The 21517-nt window shown below is 40.0% G+C and overlaps 2 protein-coding genes across 2 annotated transcripts; both read right to left on the bottom strand.

The window, feature by feature from the left end:
• Positions 1-1048: 1048 nt before the first annotated feature.
• On the bottom strand, positions 1049-5810 carry LOC134643617 (leucine-rich repeat-containing protein 74A-like). Its single transcript, XM_063496088.1, has 13 exons — positions 5639-5810; positions 5377-5555; positions 5103-5210; positions 4888-4981; positions 4734-4783; positions 4541-4622; positions 2867-2952; positions 2588-2782; positions 2390-2485; positions 2031-2159; positions 1749-1853; positions 1515-1600; positions 1049-1070 (listed from the first exon to the last, which is right to left on the bottom strand). Exons 1-13 carry the CDS (start codon positions 5808-5810, stop codon positions 1049-1051), a joined length of 1404 nt encoding a protein of 467 aa, XP_063352158.1.
• A 3815-nt stretch (positions 5811-9625) lies between these two features.
• LOC134643228 (jun dimerization protein 2-like) lies at positions 9626-19187 on the bottom strand. The gene is made up of 4 exons (XM_063495505.1): positions 19074-19187; positions 11307-11524; positions 10887-10991; positions 9626-10694 (listed from the first exon to the last, which is right to left on the bottom strand). Exons 2-4 carry the CDS (start codon positions 11499-11501, stop codon positions 10503-10505), a joined length of 492 nt encoding a protein of 163 aa, XP_063351575.1. The 5' UTR covers positions 11502-11524; positions 19074-19187; the 3' UTR covers positions 9626-10502.
• Positions 19188-21517: the final 2330 nt, after the last annotated feature.

The raw sequence follows: 21517 nt of genomic DNA on the forward strand, positions 1-21517 counted from the left end.
TCTACAAAACCTGTTTCAGCAGCATTGATAATAAAACCCAGGTGTTGACATGGAAGTCAACATTCATGTTTAGGAAGATCCAGAAAGAGTGAAAGAAGCACCAGCCAAAACAGACGGTGGTTTGCTGACACCTGTAGCTCATCTCGTAGACAAATCTATGGAACTGTTACTCAAAGTTTCTTTGTAACACATGCCTGTTAAAAAACTAATAACTGGGGCTCCTTTCACTTAAAGTTTTCAAAACTATTCCCCAGGTTTCTCTCTAAAATTTGCTAAATCTCTGATAAAATATTCAAAAGAATAATGATAATTAAACTGTCAGTTTAAAGGGTGACACATCTTCTGATCACCCATAGTTGTATCACAAAAAGCCGTTTAATTGTGACACAAAAAACCGACGCAGATGAGACCGTGCGTTGTGTCATTGTCTCCTCTGTAGCTGCATCTGGAGCCACCTGACAAAAACCGATGGTGCTGCTCGATATCACACCTTGAGACAATTCAATTCTGCACACTCTTAATAATAATAGTAATCCCATTCGGCAGGGCCTGCATAAGTAATGCTCTGCATGCATATTCATAAGTGTACCGTTTCCTTTGCGGGCCATTTCATTCAAAGCTAACGAATGTGGCGAAACAACTGGCTCGCATCTGGCCCTATTCTTTGTGTCGCCTCTGTCCTTTGATATGGACCCCAGCTCTTTTCTTCTTCCTCCTCTTGTTCTGTTGTCATACCAGAAGATTATTTTGGATGGAGAGAATGAGGCAGAGGACCCCGCCGGCCGAGCCACAGCTCACAGCACTGAGGTTGGTGCAGCTGGTTGATGTCACAGGTTCAAGTGTACACACTGAAGTGGACAGATTTGAATTTAGCTAAAACTGTGAAAAAATTGTGAAACTGTGCTTTTAGTTGAAAGTTATATTAGAAATCAGTGAAGGAACTACTGCATTATTAAGGAGAAAATCAAGTATAAACTCCAACAACGTTTATTTAAAGATGTCATCAGCCTTCCTAGATCTTCCTGTTAGTGATACTCTGTTTCCACGTCTATGACAGCTCAGTCAGCTGACTGCAAAAACAAAGACATAGTTTAAAGAGAACCTGACATTAGATTTGTGGCTGACAGACAACGTTCTGAAGATATTTCTCACTTAGTAAGTGTTTAACTTGAAACACCCCAAATTACATTTAAAGGCTTACTTCACACCCCAGACTGTTTTTAAAATGGATGTATGGATGAAACAGGATGCAAAGCAGCTTAGCTAAAAACCTCACTGAACTCTGTGTTCAAATGAAGACAATAAAAATATTATTGAAAATACTGCGGGGTAAAAAAGCCTGAGTTAAGATGATTCTGTCAAACTTGGATTTCTAAATGAAAAGAACAAAAAATAAACTCTTTTTATTTAACCTCAGTGCTGTCCAGGTTTTAAAAAACCCAGGCAAATGAGAATAAATGAACTGAATTTGTTAAAGACATCATTAGCTGCTGTTTGCGTCTTTGCAGACTAACCTATACATTATGGTTGCCGTGCAGTTCTTGTCAAACTTCCTGACCAACCAGCCAAGCTGCCGTTGATCCAGAGGTATGTTAGCTTCCTGCATGTGTGACAAGTTCAATTTCCCAATCGCTCATTCACGCAAGAGTGGGAGCTACAACTTACTAAGTTAACATTCTGTCATAGATTTGTTATGGTTGCTCATGAGGTGCATTATTACATTATCACTGCAGCATGACAAACCTGACCTTTACAGCCTTCCTGAAGGCAGAGGTGGAGACTTTCATAGTTCCCTCTTTGTCCAGAGACTGGAAGAAATCCATGATGCTCTTATTTTGCTCTTCAAAGAACTTCTATGGAAAAAAATATATAGAGAGAGATCTCGTTTTACAGTTGGAAGCATGTTAAAGATGCTGCTAAGACTTCTGACGTATGAACTGAAAAAGCAGTAAGAATACAGAATAACTATCACAACTGCAATTTTATTGCTATTCCCATCACCAGTTTTCTCAGCCTTCTTGACAATGTACCTTAAAGATCCCAAGTGCCAATAAGTTCTTGGTGACGGAGGGCAGAATATAATACTGGAACCGCAGAGCAGGGCAGGTCACGCGGGTTTCTTCCAGCAGCTCCACAAAGGTCTCACACACAAGCACACTCTGCACTCACACAGTCACAGACATATTATGATTATATAATATTGTGATTGTGTTTCTAATTACTTTTGGAGGCTTGTGTACAAAAATGGCATTGTGACTGTTTGATTTAAAATCCACTGCGGTGGTGTACAGAGGCAAAATTACAACAAATGCGTCATTAACCAAAAACAGACTGTAAATTAAAACAGATACTACTTTTATTTACACCTCAGCTGTTTTGTGGCACTTACAGAAATATCGATCTCCGCCAGTGCTGATTTCATGTTGTTTTTAACCGTTCTGAGCAGCGTGAGCGCTCCGATTTTTGTTATGGGGTTGCGAGAGAGCTGAAACGCACACGCAAAGACCAAACATGATCTGAAATTCATAGGGTCCAATGACGTTAAAATCGTTACAATGAAGTATTGCTGCAGGAGTCTTTTACTCACTTTGAGAACCTCGAGGGTTTCGTTGGTGGCCAGGCCCTGGCAGAGCAGCCTTACAGCTTCATCATCCACACAGTTAATGCTGAGGTCCAGCAGCACAAGTGTGTCATTTTGTTGCAGCACTTCAGCCATCAGCTGTACCTCGGGACGGCCAAATCCACTGTTCGACAGCTGGAGCTGCTTTAGTGTTGCGTTTACCTGAGGAAAGAAAAGGGGGAGAGAAGGTCAGCAACGAGAGTTAACAAAACTCAACTCTTTGCTCGAGTGTGTCATTTTAGTCACCTTTAGACCAGCAATCAGAGCTGCACTGCCACGTATAAGAAGGTGATTCCAGCTCAGATTTAGGACTTCAATACCGATGTTCTCTGCTACAAGGAAGTGAAATACACATTTTTACAAAGTCACGATACATTTGAGACTAATCTACAAGCTACATGTAAAATTTTCTCAAGTTCAAGAAATACTTTAGGAATACTTAATACTTAATACTATTAAGTAATATATCAGTGGGTCACATTTCTCTTTTATAGGTCTGCTTGTTTGTTTTCATAATTACTTTAGTTTAGAAAGTCTGTACAGCAGCCAATCCAGGACTTCAAACTGCTGAGACCCAAATCTGAAAATCAAATGCTGCCCAACCAAAGTACATCTGATCATCACACGGACCTAAGATGAAGTATATAGTATTTAGTTCTTTATGTTTTGTTGATGCATTTTGATCGCCTGATGTTTTGCTCTGCTGGCTTTACTTATACTACCAGACAGCCATTGCTTCAGTTTTATTTCTTCCCTAATGCTGACGAGATATAAGTTCAAGTTCGAGTTCAAGACCAAAAACAGTCAGAAAATTAAAAATGTGTTATTTTAAAATCCCCTTTTTTTGGTTTCAGTTTTATTTCTTATTTAAATAGGAGCTGTATGTATGTAAATGTATGTAATGTATGTAAATATATAATGTGACTTTTTAGTTGAATAACCTTGTTGTTGAATTGTGCTATATAAATAAACTTGCCTTGCCTTAACATCACAAAATGAACCACCTGCATTACTTCCACAGCCCACCAGGAGGCTACAACACCCACTTTGAGAATCAATGCTGTGCAGCAGAATTTGTCTTTTTCTCTAAAATGCTTAAACTACTACAGTGATATAGTATAATATCATAAGGGCACACTGACTATATTTCATAATGGAAGGAAACTCAACAACAAAAACAATAATGATCAAACAGCCTTCACAGTATATCTACCAAATAAGAAGCTATAATCCTCAGCTTTTTAGCAACTTTCTTTCCTTGACTCTCATTGCATGATCTATAATATTCTTTGTTATCATTACAGAGGTGTCCTCCCACATGAAGGTTTATTTATACGGTCCAAAACTGCCTCAAGATACTTCCTATCTTCACAGAAACAGGGAGGGGGTAGCCATCAGTGGCAACTGATTGAGGGTGATGGAAGAGAGAGCACAACTCTCACAAGAGAGAAGGCCGAATCTAATGACATGCTGAGTGCTGACAAGGTGAGCAGAGAGGAAATGCTCAGTGAATCACAGGAAGTCGCACAGCAGTTTGTGCCTATAACAAGTAACTAAGGGATCCTTCTGAGTCACCTGATTCAGCCCTAACTATAAACTTCATCAAAAAGGAAAGTTTTGAGTCAAATCGTAAAAGCAGAGAAACACCAGAGAGTGAAGAGTGAAGTTCTCTATTAGGACAATTATGGTACTACAAGGTCCATATTGTCCTAATATGGCCTGATTATGCAGAGAGAGAGAAATTTACAGCTGGATGTTCCAAACTGAGGATAGCTTGTTTCTACCCTAAGGCTTAAAGCCCTATTCCAAAATTGTCAAAAGCTGCTTCATCATTAGAATTTCTAATTTACGAAAAATAAAAGTAAAGCTTTGCATTAATTTGAAGGATCTAATGTGAACAGAAATAGAGATGATCTGTACCTAACATGACACCCAGGTCTTCTCCTCCTGCATCGCAGATGCGGTTGTAACTGAGGTCAAGCTCTTTGACTGCAAAATCATGCTGTTAGATAAGAAAGAAAATTCTGAATTGCAGCTTAAAGCACATATAGACGTGACACATATAGACATGTGTAATTCATTACGTATGCGGCATTCGGCAGTCTGCACTCACCTTTAATGCTTCTGCCAAGCATTTAGCTGCAGCGTCACTAAAGTCATTTTCTAAGAGAACAAAGGGAAATGAGTGAATTACCTTCTTCATTTCGCTGCTGTATTACAGTGATAGACAGGAGTTCACGTCAGCAGCTTAAGACTTGGCTGAGCACCTGAGAGGTTGATGGATTTGAGCTTAAGATTGCCTGACAGCATTTTGGAGATAACCTCCGCTCCTTTAAGGCCCAGCTTGTTGTCAGAAAGATTCTGAAGAAAAGATTTATTTTAAAATAACATTAATGCCATTTCTCTTGCACATACAGCAAGATGATTACATCTAGACCTAACAAAACTGAAGTTTTGAATGTGATGTTTTTAAAGTTGTTACTAGACTCTGAATGCTGATGTTTTCACAAAGCATCGTCATCAGATACTGTGTCCCTTCAGCCTGAAGTAAGTTCCCTTTCAACTCGAGGTGGGTGACTACACCGTGACTCTAAAACATTAAAAAATAAATTAATAAAAAATGATACAATATTGTTTAAAAAGTACAAACTCATTTGAAATATGTTACAGACTCATTACATGACCAGAACTTGATCCAGCATGGCCTACACCATCTTAATTTGGGGATTGCATGAATAGCTAGAATAAAGGATTACTTTCAGAAGGATAGCTAGAGCTTTGGCCCCCAGAGGTCCCAGCCCATAGTAATTCAGGTCTAGAATAGCATCATCCAAGTGGCGGAGGATGTAGGAAACAGGAACGGCTCCTGTCTGCTTGCAGGCCTTTAGGTACACCTCTCCTGGGGACAAATTCAATCTCCTGCTGGAGGTGAAAACTGAAATGAAAATAAGAAGACGTGACGGGTAAATAAAAAAAACACATCTACTATTACGGAATTGTTTTGCTCCATGAACATACTATCGTCTTCCAGGTCAGTGCTGCATTCATCATCACTGTGCCCTGCTTGGCCCTTAGTGAACTTGATTTCCTCCTGGGATCCTCTGGACAGGACTGACTGAACAGAGGGCTGCTGCTTTTCCTCTTGTGAATTGGACTGAAAATCCACACTGTCTTCATGAATGTTATTCATCACGGTATGAGATCCTGACAAACTCAAGTGTATGTTTGGAAGACAACATAAGAGGAGCAGACAGGTAGGATTCACTGCTGCAGGCTATTAGACTGTTTAAGCAACACTGTGTATTTTTTTTAAACTCCTGTGCACTGCCACTTTTTAGGCATTAGCATCTATATGAGTGCAAAGAGCTGCACATGAAAGTTTTTACGCTGAATTTATTAGGGATGTGCATGATTTACAAATATTCAGATGAGTTCTATTTAACTGCCCTACAATAAAAGAAGAAAATGTGATCAACTATGCAAAGTACCCAGACTCGACCGACAAAGTGAGATGAAAGTCTAAACATGTACAGATATTGACAACTGTCAGAAAGGTTATGTGTGGCACCCCTTTAAAAATATATAAAAATGGGGCACAATTAAAGCTACCGAGAGTCTACCACCACTATCCACAGTAGCAGAGAGCACACTGGGCAGTGGGCAATCTTTAGACAACAGTCATCAGTGAAAACTGAACTTGATCTTGAAATATCTTTGCTTGAAAAACCCACTCCTGGTATTTCCATCAGCTTAAATATTCAGACTTCCTGTCTTCCCCAACATTTAAAAATCCTGGAAACGCCCCTGGCTATGCACTACTTCCATGAGCAATGTGAACCTGATAGAGAAAACTGCAGAAACAACACACGGATAGTTTTACATGAAGTTTAAAGATCTACTGAACTTAACATGACTTACTTTACAGCGCATTTATTTAACAGTGAGGTAGAAGAAGAGCTGCCAGCTAACTAGCTACCTAGCTACTACTGCATTTTATCAAGCAGTTAACAGTTAGACCAGCAGAAGAGGGGAAACACTGTTTTATTCGGAATTAAAACAAATATTTATTTTTTATATAAAATCCTATTTGTCAGACCTTTATTGTTGTTCATAGCAGAGGAATAATCCGCCTACCTGGGAAAAATTTGTCGTTTTCTAGTGTTAACAAGATGATCCAACGGCTGATCAGGAGAAGGAAAGTTATGATAGATCCGAGGGCGGCCGGAAAATTATCGATAAAAACAAATGAAGCACACTGGAAACGGCCATTTCCATCTTTAAAAAAATAAATAAAGAAACAAAAGTACCCTATATCAATTAATAATGGTTTAAAGTATGGTAATAGTGAAGACTTTGATTCGTTTATAAAGATAAGCACTAGATGGCGCTGTTCACCGTAATCCCTATCGAGATGAGACCGGATGTGGTTGTAACGTGGGAGAGACCAATGACTGTATAAAGCACTCCTTTATACAGTCACCGGGAAAGACTACCAATTCTACCAAATGGGGTAAAATATAACCACAAATATGAGTTGTTCTTTTATTGCAATAATCTCCCACACCCTTTTTTAAAACATACGGCACATTGTGACGTCGACGTGTTTTTGCTTCTTATTACTAATTGTTAACACTTAAGTGCAAAGGCTGTAGGAAAGGATCACCACGTATTTGACTCTAATGTTCTCACAGAGCTTTGATTTGATTTTGTTTATAGTAGACACGCATGTGGGTACTTTGTTTCAAATTTGAGAAGTTTAGCTCAGAACAATACAGGCAAAATGTTACAAACATACTCCTGTCATTTGGTACAGCCTCTGTAGCAAAGAAAAACTTGTTAACAATTTATTTGTCAAATTATAAACACTTGAGGTTTTATTTATTTTGTAGCTCATACCAGCAGGTTTTAAAGGGAATTCTTTCTGATTTTCATCTATAGTGTTTTGGAAAAGTCTTGAGCCACTCCTCATCTCCTCATTTAATGCTTCCAAGGAGCCAGACTCGTCATTTTTAATCTGGTCTTGAGCAATATTTCTTCAGGCTTTCTGGAGATCTTTCATTGTTTGGCTGCTTTTAAACTCATTCTTAGTCCAGTCCTTCCACCGGACATTTTCAGAAGAACAGAAGAATTCTTTTAGGTTTGTTAAGGTACTTAAACAAACAAACAAACAAAACAACAACAAAAACCCTACCTAACCAACTACTTCGAGAGATGAACCAGTGTTGTGTTTACATATAACAGACAACTTAGCAAATATTCCATTTTAATGTTATCTTTAGGCACTTGGTTATTAGCAACCTGACAGGCGTAACCACCAACAAGGCAATTCCCAAAGAGCTATCAACTTTATCTTGGCATGGTGTGCAGTGCTGAGAAGTGGAGGACAAAAGAAGTAGCAGGCCTTAAAAAAACCTATCTACAACATATAAACAGTATCTGAAAGTCGTGTCTTTAGGAAATAAGAAAGAAAAATCACACAAAGACCTGACACAGGACCTGAGAGATGCACCTGAACCTTCAGTCGATACATTACTGTTCACTGAAGACTCATCACATCACACATGGTTTCAGTGGACGAGAGGTACAGCAGTAAGTGTCCACAGCCACGTGTAAAGCAAAGTGGAGTCTATCGTGGTTTGGGGCTGCATTTCAGCCAGTGGTTTTGGGGAGCTTGTCAAAATTAATGAAATTATAAACGTAAAAAGATTTTGATCCACCATGCAATGCAACCTATATAAAGTATGTGACTGGCAATGGCTTAATTTTTCAGCATGACCAATGATCCATGTATATTTGAATATGTTTAATGCATCGCTGCAACCATTTTGTTTTCTTAGGAAAATATAAAGAAATCAGGGGTCACTCGAGACCTTTGCACAGTATTGTACATTATAATTGGAAGAGAAAGGGATTATCAGGGAAATCCTCAAAATGTATAACGATTTTTGTCCTGCTGTTCATGATCAAATGGTAAATGTCAATACTTCAGTGCAACTTTAACTCAAAGTCACAGGGCAAAGTTTGAATTTAGTTGAGCCTCCACCAATAAGTCAAATTGCAGTTCAGATCCATGTCTATCCAGACTTGACATTTTACATGACAAATGTCATCGCCTTATCTTTTTATCCTGTGTAAAATGTCATCGTCATGAGGTTAGAGTGATTGATATTTGACTGTGGACTCTTGTGCACTAAAGAACTCGTGATAAATCTCTGTGTAACCATGGATAAGGATTAGTTTCATTGACCACATTAAAGCTGTAACTAAATCTGCTTTTTGGCATCTCAGAAATGTAAGTGAGAGATTATGTGTCCCAGCAAGAGCTAGAGAAGCCCATTCATGATTTCACTTCTTTCCTAGTCAGTTCGTTCTTTAGTTGAAGTCAACATTTTCTCAAGGCAATATGTCACAGTGTCCTTTCCTCTCTGACCATGAAAATCGAATTAGCTCATCCTTGAGCTCAACTGCATATTTGTGCTAAATTTAAAGAAATATCTTCCAAGTATTTGTGAGGTATCATATTCACAAGAAAGAGTCAGTTCTAATAAATATAGTAATAAAATACATGTTCCAATAAACACCAGACTTGTAAACAGTAATAAAGTACTAGGATAAATTCTACAATGAAGAGGCAGCCAGTGATCATCAGCAGGTACTGGGGCGCCTGCGATCGGGTTAGTTCTGTGCCGTCTGTCGGCGTCTGTCATTTCTCCCGGTGAGCCGTGAACAAAGGCATCTACATTAATCAAGGCTTGAAGAAATATAAGCATGAGTGACCTTTTCAGAGTTGTGCAAACAAAAGTAAAGCCCTGACTTTGGCAATATACTGAAGAATAGCGCTGAAGAAAAAACTTGATTGCACAACATTTGGCATTCTGTAATTCTAGTGTCACGACCGGCTGGTGCAAATTCAACTTCAGTAGAGAGAGAACAAGCAATATTGCATTTTTACAGGCATAACATAATGGAAGGAAAACATAAATAAATAAAAGGTCTTTCTTGTAGTTAGAAAATAAAATTTAATCTATTCAGGATATCAGTTTATACATAAAGAGAGATGCAGAACAGACACTGAAATACTGCTCAGCTGAGGAGCCTCTACTCCTTTTCACAGCTGTTTGACAGCGCAACATGACAGACTGCAAAGACTGAAAGACAAATCACATCAAGTGATTCACAAGCATTTCATATATGTTTATGTATAGAAAGCAGTATAAAACAAGTACAATAATGGACAGACAACAAGTCCAAAAAATAAGGGTGTAAACATTTTGTGTATATGTGCTTTTCATGACGCCAGCGTCACCACAAATCGGATCAACCGGTAACTGCCATCGTCGAGGCAGAGTATAGAAATAAACATTGAAAAAAACAAAAAACCTCTACTCCATTTGGTGTATCTGTAATGAGTATTTTATCCTAATAACTCTACACCTGTATATTTCAGCTAGCATACATTAGGAAAACTGCAGAACACTGCACTGAAACAATGCCACACAATCTACGCAGGGCTTTTGTAACAGAGCACCATAGTGATATTAGTGTGTTTCCTCAGCGCTGTTTCCAGTCATACTCTACGGTTTCCATTGGTCCCTTTTTTGTAGAGATGGTTGAAGTAACAACGAGGCACAGCGGGTATCAACAACAACACTTAATGTGGAGATGAACCTGGGTATTTCCAGTCTTCCAATGGACAGAGCCAGCTCGTGTAGCAGTACTGAGGAAGCCCCACAACCTCAGATCTTTGGGCAAAGTCTCCAAAAGTCTCCAGCTTGGAGCTCAAGTGCTTCTTTAGAAATGTATTGCCAGTTATGTTAACATATAAACGGCAGCCACGGTGGTGCTAGTTTGGGCTTCAGGAACTTCCCTGGTTTCTATTTTTTCACTTGGTTTCAGAGGACAGCTGCTCCAGCAGTGGGTTAGCCTCGCTCTCAGGTGTTTTGACGCTGTCGGTCCTCACGATGCATGTCGGCCGGTGGAGATTGAGCATCACCATTAGCTGCTGCCTCTCCAGACGGAGCTCCTCGATCTGGGCTTTCAGCTCAGAGTTCACCATTTCCAGACGCTCCGATTCCTGGACAAAGGCATTCAATTAGTACATACTACTGGAAAAACACCTCACAGAGGACAATCTTACGCTTAAAGACTTGATATTGAAATTTCAGGACAAAAACTAATCTGACCACAAACATGAATAAGTGGTTTGAGATCATGAAAAATGATTTTGTTCCGCTCTTCAGCGTGCAGTGCTGAATCATGGACTCACCCTTTGAAGGAAGTCAGTCCGTTCCTTCTTTTTGTTTCGGCATCGTGCTGCAGCTACTTTGTTTTTCTCTCGTCTTCGTTTCCTCCTTTCTTCATCTTCATCCATCTGCAAATACAAAGTATCATTAATATTAAAGCAGAAGAGGTAAATTACATTTTACTGTTCTTATTTTTCCATCTCAATCACAGGTTGTACAAAAAAGTGGACACAGCCACCCTGAGGTTACCCCTTGGCTTACTTTTTGAAGCCATGAGTTTGACACTTTGGCTGCTACCATGCCTTCTGTTTTTGTGACCATACTTAGGTGACAGACAAAAATGACTCTTGATGATAAAACGATAAAGCCTGACCTGATCGGCTAATACTCCCATGACATTCACGTTTCACACACTCTATTTCCTCTTTTCTCTTCCTCCTCACCTCTGTCTTGATGGCCAACGGCCGCTTCCCCAGCCTGCCCAGGAAGTGCAGCGGAGACAGCATGGTGCCCAGCTGGCGGAAGTCAGCCAGCTTGAGTTGATCGGTGAGCGTGGTGGCCGAGATGCCCGCCAGTGGGCCCAGACTGGGAAGGGAGCCCGCCGCCAGCGAAGGGTCAGGTATCTGTCCCGGCATCATGTCCAACCCGGCCACCACCGCCGCTGTGGGAGGGGAGGGGAAGAGGCGAGGGGGTAAAGAGAGGAAGGAAAAGAGAAAAGAGGAAGAGGGGGATGATTAGGATGAGAGTCAAGCCTAAAAACAACTCGCTGACAGTGAAAATTCAGCTTTTTTTTCCTCCACCACAGAGAGAAGCATAGTGCACACACCTATTTTAAATACTTGAGTCTGTAAATCTTCAGTTCTAAAAGAAGAAATAATGAAATTAATTTAAAAAAAAAATTTTAAGACTTCATGATGCCAATACTAATATTTTTTCTATTTAATCATAATGCTTTGTTATCAATTTCTGCTCACTTTCACAAAGGAAAAGAAATATTGATTATAAATACTAACTTAATTTTTTTTAAGTCTTCCAGCCCGCTACCTTATATCTGATCTATCCTTGCATCTGTACTGATAGCTACGGTTTTGTTCATACCAAAAACCATGTCACGGGTGCATGCATTTTTCTTTGGATTTTTTTTTCTGTTTTCTGACTCTGTTATGATAACATAAACATTTATACTTATTATACTGCAGCCATCTGACAGCATCTTTTGTCTTATTATGATGTTATACATGATGTTATGCTTGCCTTTGACACACACACTCGTTTTTCACCATTTTTTGTCTATGTCATCAAATATCTTTGTAAATACTGGCTGCTGTTTCTAAGAATGATTTCAAAAGTTGACTGTGTTGACAGCTGTGTTATCTTTTCAGTAGGCAGCCGGTGAAGAAAAGAAAAAAAAAAGAAAACACAAAAACCCAAACACACTCACACACACACACACACGCACACACACAGACAGTGTTAGCAGCGACACACTCATTGCTGTAGCTTCACATGCAAAAGGAAGCCACGAATAAAGCTTTTCAAAAAGCTTTTAAAGCTTTTTGATCTAAAACACAGATCTATCTTATCTTAACTATCGTCTTTTACCTTCAGATAATTTACAAAGAAGTTTTGATCTCTGTTCATTTTTTTTTTTTTTTGTTTCCTCATGAAAAGGTTTTAAAAGTTATCAAAAGCATTTGTGCCAAAACAGAGCTGGGTAACACTCATGCATTCCATCACCACCCCTCTTCCAACAATTTGGGGTATTTTAGAGGGTCTGACCACAGTACTTTTTAATGTAATCAGGCAGGAATGAAGGACAGAGGAGAAAAAGCAGCATTCATGCAGGCATAAAGGAAGTGGCTGGAGAATTAAGACGTCTCTCTAATTACTGTAAGGCAGAGAGTTGGAAAACTTCTGATGGCCAAATAAAAAACAAATGTTCCAGATGAGAACAGTGTAACATGAACCGACTCTACCCTGTCCATCCCTGCGATCTCTGAGGAGAGACAGACTGAGACCCACTGACTTTACTCTTACTGTTCCGCATTCGAGCAGAAAATAAAGGCACCGAAAAAAATGGCAATTGTAAGCAAAACACTGGCAGACTATTTCACCTTTTCAGAGGGAATTACAAGTAGATATAATCTATTTGACTAAATTCCTGCACACCTGATACTTCAACTTCTTTGGGTACACTGACAAAACATAGGCTCAACAGCCAAACTTGCAAATGGTATCAGATGGTATCAATGCAACTTTGACGTTAACAGTTTAATTCACATTTGCTTCTTCGGCATTCAGCCGTAGCCGAACCTCCACAGGTTAGGCACCAACTGAACAAAGCACCTCTCACACCAAACCAACAAAGACGTGTATTGTGAAGTGCTACAAAAACAGCTAACTTTGCTGGTGGGTAACTAGCTGACAGGCTGACTGTATTTAAAGTTAAAGTAGTTAAAGTTTTTCTTTCATTGCTACCCCTTTTTCGCTGGGCTGAAAGACTTTCTCTATTACAAAGGCCATGGAAGAGGTAATGAAAAAAGCAGGGTTATGTAACTCTATTCTAATGTACTCCACCCTGTGCATGGGCTGGTCCCAAAGTGTTTTTACAGGCACACTAGAGTTTACTGTCGTGCATGGCGGAGACCAAATCCAACAATCAATATGGAACCTCTGAGATATATATGAACTAAATAAAACAAATTATTTTGTCTGTCTAATTTGCACTAGAATTCATTCATTTAACCATCTGCATCAAGTGTGGCGCAGAGGTCAGGTCTAAAGTAGCCCTATAACCATACATTTGTTAAGCTAAAACTTCAGATCATATTTAAACTAAAGATGCAGTGCACGCACAGTAAAAATAAGCTAATCTTGCTAATTCTTTTGATTTGTCAGAAGTCTGCATTATGTATTAAACCCAAGGACAAGTTGATGTGTGGAGCCAGTCCCTCATGAGGCATTTTATTACTTAAATCCCAACTGCCCCCTCTCTCTCGCCCTATGTATACTCCCATTTACACTGCACTTGGCAGCAGCCTGTTGTTTTTGCTGGAGAGGAAAGGAACAAGACAGCCCTGGTTTAAGAAAAAAAACCCTCAGACAAAATTCCTCCTCTCTGAAACTCACAGGAGTGCTGTAGTGGAGTGGAGGGTGCCAAGGCCAACTCGTTCTAAAGAAAGGCTGTCTAAGAACAAGGAAATGCAGACAATAGTAGCGCTGCACAGCTAGTTGCTGATCAATAACTTTAATGGAATTCAAAAGATGGGATCCAAACTAAATTCCGGATTGAGAGGAAAGCCACAAGAACTGAAGCTTCTTTTAGGAATTACTGAGCAAACTGCTCTGAGAGCCAAAATAGAGTCTAATATCAAAGTTGGCCAGACACTCAGGATTGGTTTACAGACTCAAATTAGGCTCCAACCTGGACAAACAATTTTTCAAGGGAAGCTGACATTGAAGAAAATATGTTAATTCAACTATAATCTTATTTTATGTCGATTAGACTGGCTCAACACACCCTAGTGTAACCAAACTCTGCACTGTTAGATACGTTACAAGGAAAATCCCCCATTCCTCAGTACGGCGTGTTGAAACATGCAGCTGAAGTCAGCTCTTATATAGACATACACATGCGCTGATTATATAAACTTAAATAAATCTCACATTTGACCGCACAACATGAGATCGTACAAATCAAAAGTGTGCAGAGACAGTTTTTGCCAGCAGCCTCTAGAACAAAGGTGAAATGATGCATAAAAGAAGATGACTATCAGTAGGAGACATGAAAGTTGAGTTATACACCATTCCACACAATTAAGCTCCACTGTAAACTCTAACACATAACAGGCACTCAATGTGTCTCGGTTCTGAGTTAAACATGACTTTTAAGTTGAGCTGAGTAGAAAGTTTGTTGTGTTTAATCTGTTCCGTCTGCCACACAAGTGTCTAAAAAAAATCCCCTTTTGCAAATTCAACACCCATTCAAGCCTTAAGACATGAAACCTCACAGAAGCTTCATCTGTACAACACAGGGAAAGTTTGCTGATGCATGTCTTGCGGGGTGTAATTATACATAAAAGCATGAGTCAAAGTGAATTTTACATTTTTCAAAAAAAAAGGGTACTTTTCTCCTTTTCTTCTGTCAGCAGCAGCCTGCAGCCGAAGATTAGTGGTCAGTGTTTGATGATGCAACGGCCTTACTGTGCTTTTGCAGTCGAGCAGAAAAGCCAGTGCCACAGCTTTTAGGTCCACAGCAACCTCGGACAAAGACACCTACACAACACCAGCAGCAGTGTGGGCACCGCTAGCTCACTGAGGGGACATGAGCTGAAGCCAAGGGCGGTGAACGGAAACATCACGTATTAGCTATGAAATATAGGTTCTGGCATTAGCCCAGAGCCAATCTAACTGCATGCGAGTTAGCTGAAGGTGTGTGCGTGCTCACGTCTTTAGCTAAGCCAAATGTGTCCATTTCCTGAAAGCAATTAGAAGTACCAAAGAATTCAGGCTCTTATAGACCAGCAGCATGACTGGAGGCCCCGTTATCCTCATTCTTTTTAAAGACTGGCTGAGATGGTCAGTTCGAGGATACAGGGGTTTTCATAGGCTACTCATTACCTGTACATAATACTGCAACCATTATGGCAACTGAAAACAGAAGTCAAAACTGCTTGCATTACGGGAAAGACCTGCATGCTTCCCTTGATGCCATTTTACCACCATTTGTCAGCACACTATTAGAGTCTAATTTTGGATTAATAAGGCGTTGCACGGGCCACACACACCAGTATCTTGCAAAAGTGCTTCTACAGCTCCAAACTCAACATGAGCCCTGAAAATGAGCAATGAGCATAGAGGCTGTGGCCAAGGAACACTCTCTCAATCTCCGGCCAAGGTCTAGGAGATCATCATTACCGTCTGCACTCAGTCAGGCTGTGTGTTGAGTTACAGCCTTTCGCAATCCTCTGAGGAAACCAGGGAATTTGGCACCAGCTTTCCTCAAGAACAGGACAGTCCAAATATACAGTGTCAACATTCCTCCAAGCCCTCATTATATTTTCATTGGAGGGACAGGACAAGACGCAGACATGGGATTAATAGGTGCTGGTCCGATGGAAGATGAGTGGAAGTGATTTTTTTTTTTTTGGGGGGGGGGGGGGGGGGGGGGATTCTTGTGGGTTAAATAGCTGCCACAGACAAAATTAACTTTACCAGAAATTCCTCTTATGGAATTGACTTAATACTCCCAAAGCAATTCAGTTCACAGTTAGTAATAGCAATACTTTTCCTTTACAGTTTGGAGTGAGTGGGATGGAGTGCAGCACATGCAGAGCTTATCTTTTGTTGAAATTACACAAGAGAAGCCCATTTAACTGCTACATTTTATTGCAGACTTTGACCTGAGAATGACATTTTTTCCAGGCAAATCCAAACACTAAACACCTGCAGATATGCACAAAGCATGCAGGCTGTGGCTGCCATCATTCAAACATTAGTATGTGATCTTTGGCCGTGTTCCTGCTTGGCCTGCTTCGTGCCATTCAAACAGTCGCACATCTATATTCTGCATCTGGGTGGTCCTGGTCGAGTTATTATAACGTTACTATTTTTCCTCCATGCTGTAAGTCAAGATTAGACTGTGCATGGCACGAAGCTTAGGCTTGGCTCAGACACGGATTAAAGGAGTCAAAATGCAAAATGCTGGCAAAAGCCTTTTTAAACGTATGGATTTCACATCTATGACAAATCCAAGACAAGTCCTGTGCAATCTCTGACAACATGATATTGGCCAACCAAGTCCAGAAAATTAGATTTAATGCTGCCTGTTGAAACAATCTCAGTTCTTATGTAACGTGTGGTTGTCACTTTAATGAGGTTTCATACTTTGTCCTCTAGTGTTTCCTCATCCGCCTCATGTCAAGCAGACACTTGTACAGTGCAGACACTGGAGCGATCAAACAAGCCATTCTGTGCTTTTATTCCTCTCAAAGACTAGAAGCTAAAAGGTTCATGTTTAGCTCCACATTTAACACAAGGGGTTCCATTAATCTTTTTATTTATTTATTATTTTTTAAGGGTCCTTTTATAAGAAACACCAGTGTTTCTTTCAGTTACACCTTTGGACATGTGGCTGTTTGCTTCCACAGTCTGCATCTAGTCTCCTTGGCAAAAAGGTTTTTACAAACCATGTGGAAAGGCTTATGGGGGACTACAATGTGATACTGATAATGTGATACCCATAGCAGTGAATGGCTGCTCCCCCAGCATTTTAGTATTAGCACCACTGAGCCTGGCTGTTGCATAGTTGGCTCGCTCGCCTGCAATGCGTCTGCTGTCTATTGAGTGTACTGAGGTGCAGCTTGGCAATTCTAGCTCTCCAGAGAGACACTGGAAGGCATTTCTACTTAAAATAAACTCTGTGCGCCCACGTCCAGCCTCACAGCCCCGTCGGCCCCGCGTTGCCTGTCGGCTCGCCAGCCCTTCCCCATTAATCCACTGCAGCGTTCCATTTATGCAGAAACCATCCTACGGATGTGCCCAGGCAGGCGCTGGGGCATTTAAACCCTCTGCAACATGCTCATTCACTTAGACCCACACAAACACAGACACAGACACAAAGGAAGCATACAGTATATAAAGAGCACACACAAATAGTTTCCCCTGCGTGGCATATAGCTGTACGCTGCACCCGCTGAACGGTATGCACGTCCATATAGGAAAAAGCTGCACCTATGAACTTACAAGTGACAACCATCCCCTACCAATCATTTTTCCAATTCCACAATTGGCCTCTAACCTTGAGGTCAACAAGGGCAGATAAGCTGGCCTGGATACAGTTACATATATAACTGTAAATCTTTTTATAAGAAGTTGATAAGGGCGTGTTTTTCAGTAGCTCACACCATCAGCAAGAGGAAAACAAACAGTCGCTGTAGTAAAAAAAAAAAAAAAGTCAAGGGCTGGAGTATGTTTATCTGATATGCAAATATACATCTAAGCACCACAAGCGCACGCGCGCACACACACACACACACAACCCCCACCCCCCTACACACAAACAGAGTTTCCTCTCAGCTCCCAGAAAACTACACTCAAGCATTTGGGGGCCAAAGCAAAGACTACAAATGTAAGCCAATATGAACACACATTCTTGGCTGTACTCGCATGCTCCCAAAGAAATCTCACACTTCATTTGCATTACTTATATTTCACGGTGAGCTAACAGCACCAAGATATTTTCTTCTCAAGAGAGCATCTCTGATTAATCGCATCTGCAACTTTGTTTGGAAAGTTTTACAATCTCCAGTGGACCCATTATTTTGTTGTTAAAATGTCATGTTAAAGACAGTTTTTAAGGATCAGACAAAAAAAACCCTTTTCTCTCGTTTTCCCCGTTTTGTTTCTGTTTTATGTTATTATAATGTAATAACTTTAGGGCTGTCAAACCAAACAGGAATAAAATAAATAATGGGTGTTAATTCTGCAGACCTGACCTGCACGTCTTACCTTACAGCTCCCTGCAAAATTTTTGCATGGAGAAGCTGGACTGGACTAAGAGTCCGATATTAACGCTAATGCACAGAAAGACTGTACAAAAACTTTTCAGACACATGTTTGTTGAAAGTGAAAGGGTACAGCCTTGCAGAGCCATGTAGCTCGCTGCACCAGGCTAGCGTAGCTAGCGGTTAACTTTGAAACTCTCAATGAGTGTAAGCCGTTGCATAACTGTCTTCAGAAAGCTAACCGACGCTTGAGTTTAGCAACACAGAAAGGAAGAATCCCGAGATGAAAATACACCCTGACACAAGCGGGCTATAATTTAGCTAACGAGGCTGTAAATAACGAGCTATAAAGCGACAGTTGCTACAACAGTTGTAACAACAACGGGCTTAATGGTTGCGGACGCAACAAATTGACTTCTGCGGTAGGAGCACGGAAAACTTTAAAACTGTAAGGAAACTAGGACTTTCTCGAGCAGCTGAGTGACAGTAGGTTTTAATATAGGAATACATACATAAATGTCTCACGGGAATTTGTAATACATACCGAGGAAAAAATACACCGTGGTAAATGTCTACAACGTAGTGAAAAAAGTGTGAGAAAAATGCAAAAACACGAAGCCTGGCATTTTAGCTAAATACGAACACAGAAACAAAGACTAGGAGGCAACGGCAGCACATATCTCGACGCTTCGCTAACACACTTACCTGTTGTAGGTCCCAAAAAATCCGCAGTATTAGAAGGACCGTGTGGGAGTCAGGAGTCGGATGTGGGGTTTTGGGACTAAGTGAGGTCGTTGCATCAGCCCGTTTAAGTACTGAACTCGGCTCAGGAATGCGGAACTGCTGCGTCAGACGTAAGCATGGATGAAAATAGGAGGACGACTGAGGCCCCGCCCATAGCAACAAGAAAACATACACAGACTGCGGAGAGGAAAGTTTCAGCCCGGGGGACACGGAGAGAAAGAGATACGCACTCCCGGGTAAATACACGTCTGCCACGGCAATAAACGAGTCAATAAATAAAATTGTGACTGTAAACACACCGCACTCATCTTAGCTGCGGGTGTTTGGCACTGCCAACAACAAAAATATAGACTACCAGTGCAAGTAGTAAGTTATTTATAGCCTATAATAAAAAGGTTCTGTTGAAATGTGACAGTTTTTATCAACTATATCAGCACGTGCAGCGCTAACAAGTCACACACAAAGACATTTTCATAGTCATTGTTAATTTAAGACAGGGGGTGTCAAACATAAGGCCCAGGGGGCCAGAGACTGCCTGTGCAAAGACTTCAGTCCCGCCTACTGGATGGCTTTGAACAGTGTGAAGGAGATCACAAACTTTGCACTTTTAACTTTATTTTAGTACGTTTTACAGCTTTTCCTATTAATAACGACCCCACCCATGGCCATTCAGACTGGCCTGAGTAATTAAGCAATAGAATTACTAGATATAATAATAGAATAATACAATTAAAAGATAAAGTTAGATTTTTATAGTACCATCTGCTTTTTTTGTAAATTAACAAAAAAAAAACAAACATTTTTTATATAATTACAGGACAGTCTGGCCAAATTACAGAACCTTCTATCTTTCATTTATTTCTTATAATTTAAGTCCATATAGTTGTGCTGACAGATATACTACAGTAGCATTTCTTTTTCAGGAAGAAAACTGTGACCTGCTGTTAAAATCACACTTGTTTTTCTCATATTATGTTATCTTAAGGATTCCATTTGCATGTCTGTGAAGGGTCTCAGTCATCCAGGTCATGGTAATCTAAGAAACTTGACTGGACTTCTTCAAGTTTCTTGAAGACGTTTCACCTCTCATCCGGGAAAGTTCTTCAGTTCTAAGATCTTTAGATTCAATTTGTGTTTACTCTGACAGAAAGGTGAGTTTCACTGGTCTGGCCCACTTAAGATCAAAGTATGTGACCCACAGTGTAAAATCAGTTTGACATCCCTGATTTAAGACATTTCTAGAGACCCAAAGATATGAAAGCAATCCATGCATGATTTAATTATGACTTACCAATTTAGTGCATATGAAAATGTATTGATTTGTGACCAATAAGGCCTCTAACATTCCCCTTTCCTTCTGTTGTTTTTCATTTGAATATAAATAAGATATACACTACTGTGCAAAAATCTTGAAGGAGCTCTCATTTCTTTATATTTTTCTGGGAAAACAGCACATATGTGCACTATTTTATTAAAACACACAAATATAAATGGAAATGCACTTTAAAAGGCAAAAATTGAAAAGGGAGTTTGTGCAATTCTAACAAGAGTGAAACTCAATATTCATATTTTATTCAACACAGCCTGAACTCTTGACTGACAGACCTGCCCTGTGGTTTATAGATGGCTGTAGACGCTGTTGCACCTCTCTCCTGACTTCTTCAACACATGTCAACAATGATTTGATCCAAAGACGTCAAATTTGGATTTATCAGTCCATAAGACGTATTGCCACTGATTCTCAGTCTTGTGTAATTTGACATACCTCAGCCTTTCCTTCCTGTTTCGTGTCTCTTAGATTATATGATTGCACTTGATGAATGAAAATAAAGATGACTACAAAAAATATGAGCATTAACAAGTATTCACAAGAAGGAAGAAGGAAAAAACTTAAACGTAGTAATTAAAGTAATCTTTCTAATCTTGTGAGAGCACTTATTTAACCTGGGCATTCTTACGTGGTGCATATACACTGCTTGCATGTACTAATATCTTTATTAAAGTGATATTACTGCTGAGTAGATCACACAAGCCTGCAGTGTTTTTGCAGAAGTGTTAAGAATTGACTGAGCATAGATTTAAAAAATATTTTTATGCAAATCCCTGGAAAAACCTAGTCTGAACATAGCCTCACAAAGGGAATGCTGTCATTGGAGTCCTGCAGCCTACAAACAAAGAACCAAACAAAAAAAGTCTCAGTTGAACATCTGGAGATTAAATGTTTTTGAACTCTTCCACTGAAAACTAAGCTCTCATGTTTGCTGTGGAGAATGAAAGTGGAAAGTTTGTGCCGACCTCATATCTGATTTTAACGTGCATGTTAATGAGCAGAATCTCTGACTTCACTTTTAGTTTGTAAATAGGCTACTTTAAGCTCTGTCATATGGAAACTTGAAGCCTGCATT

This window comes from Pelmatolapia mariae, linkage group LG15 (assembly GCF_036321145.2).
Source record: "Pelmatolapia mariae isolate MD_Pm_ZW linkage group LG15, Pm_UMD_F_2, whole genome shotgun sequence".
In the NCBI taxonomy this organism is placed as follows: domain Eukaryota; kingdom Metazoa; phylum Chordata; class Actinopteri; order Cichliformes; family Cichlidae; genus Pelmatolapia; species Pelmatolapia mariae.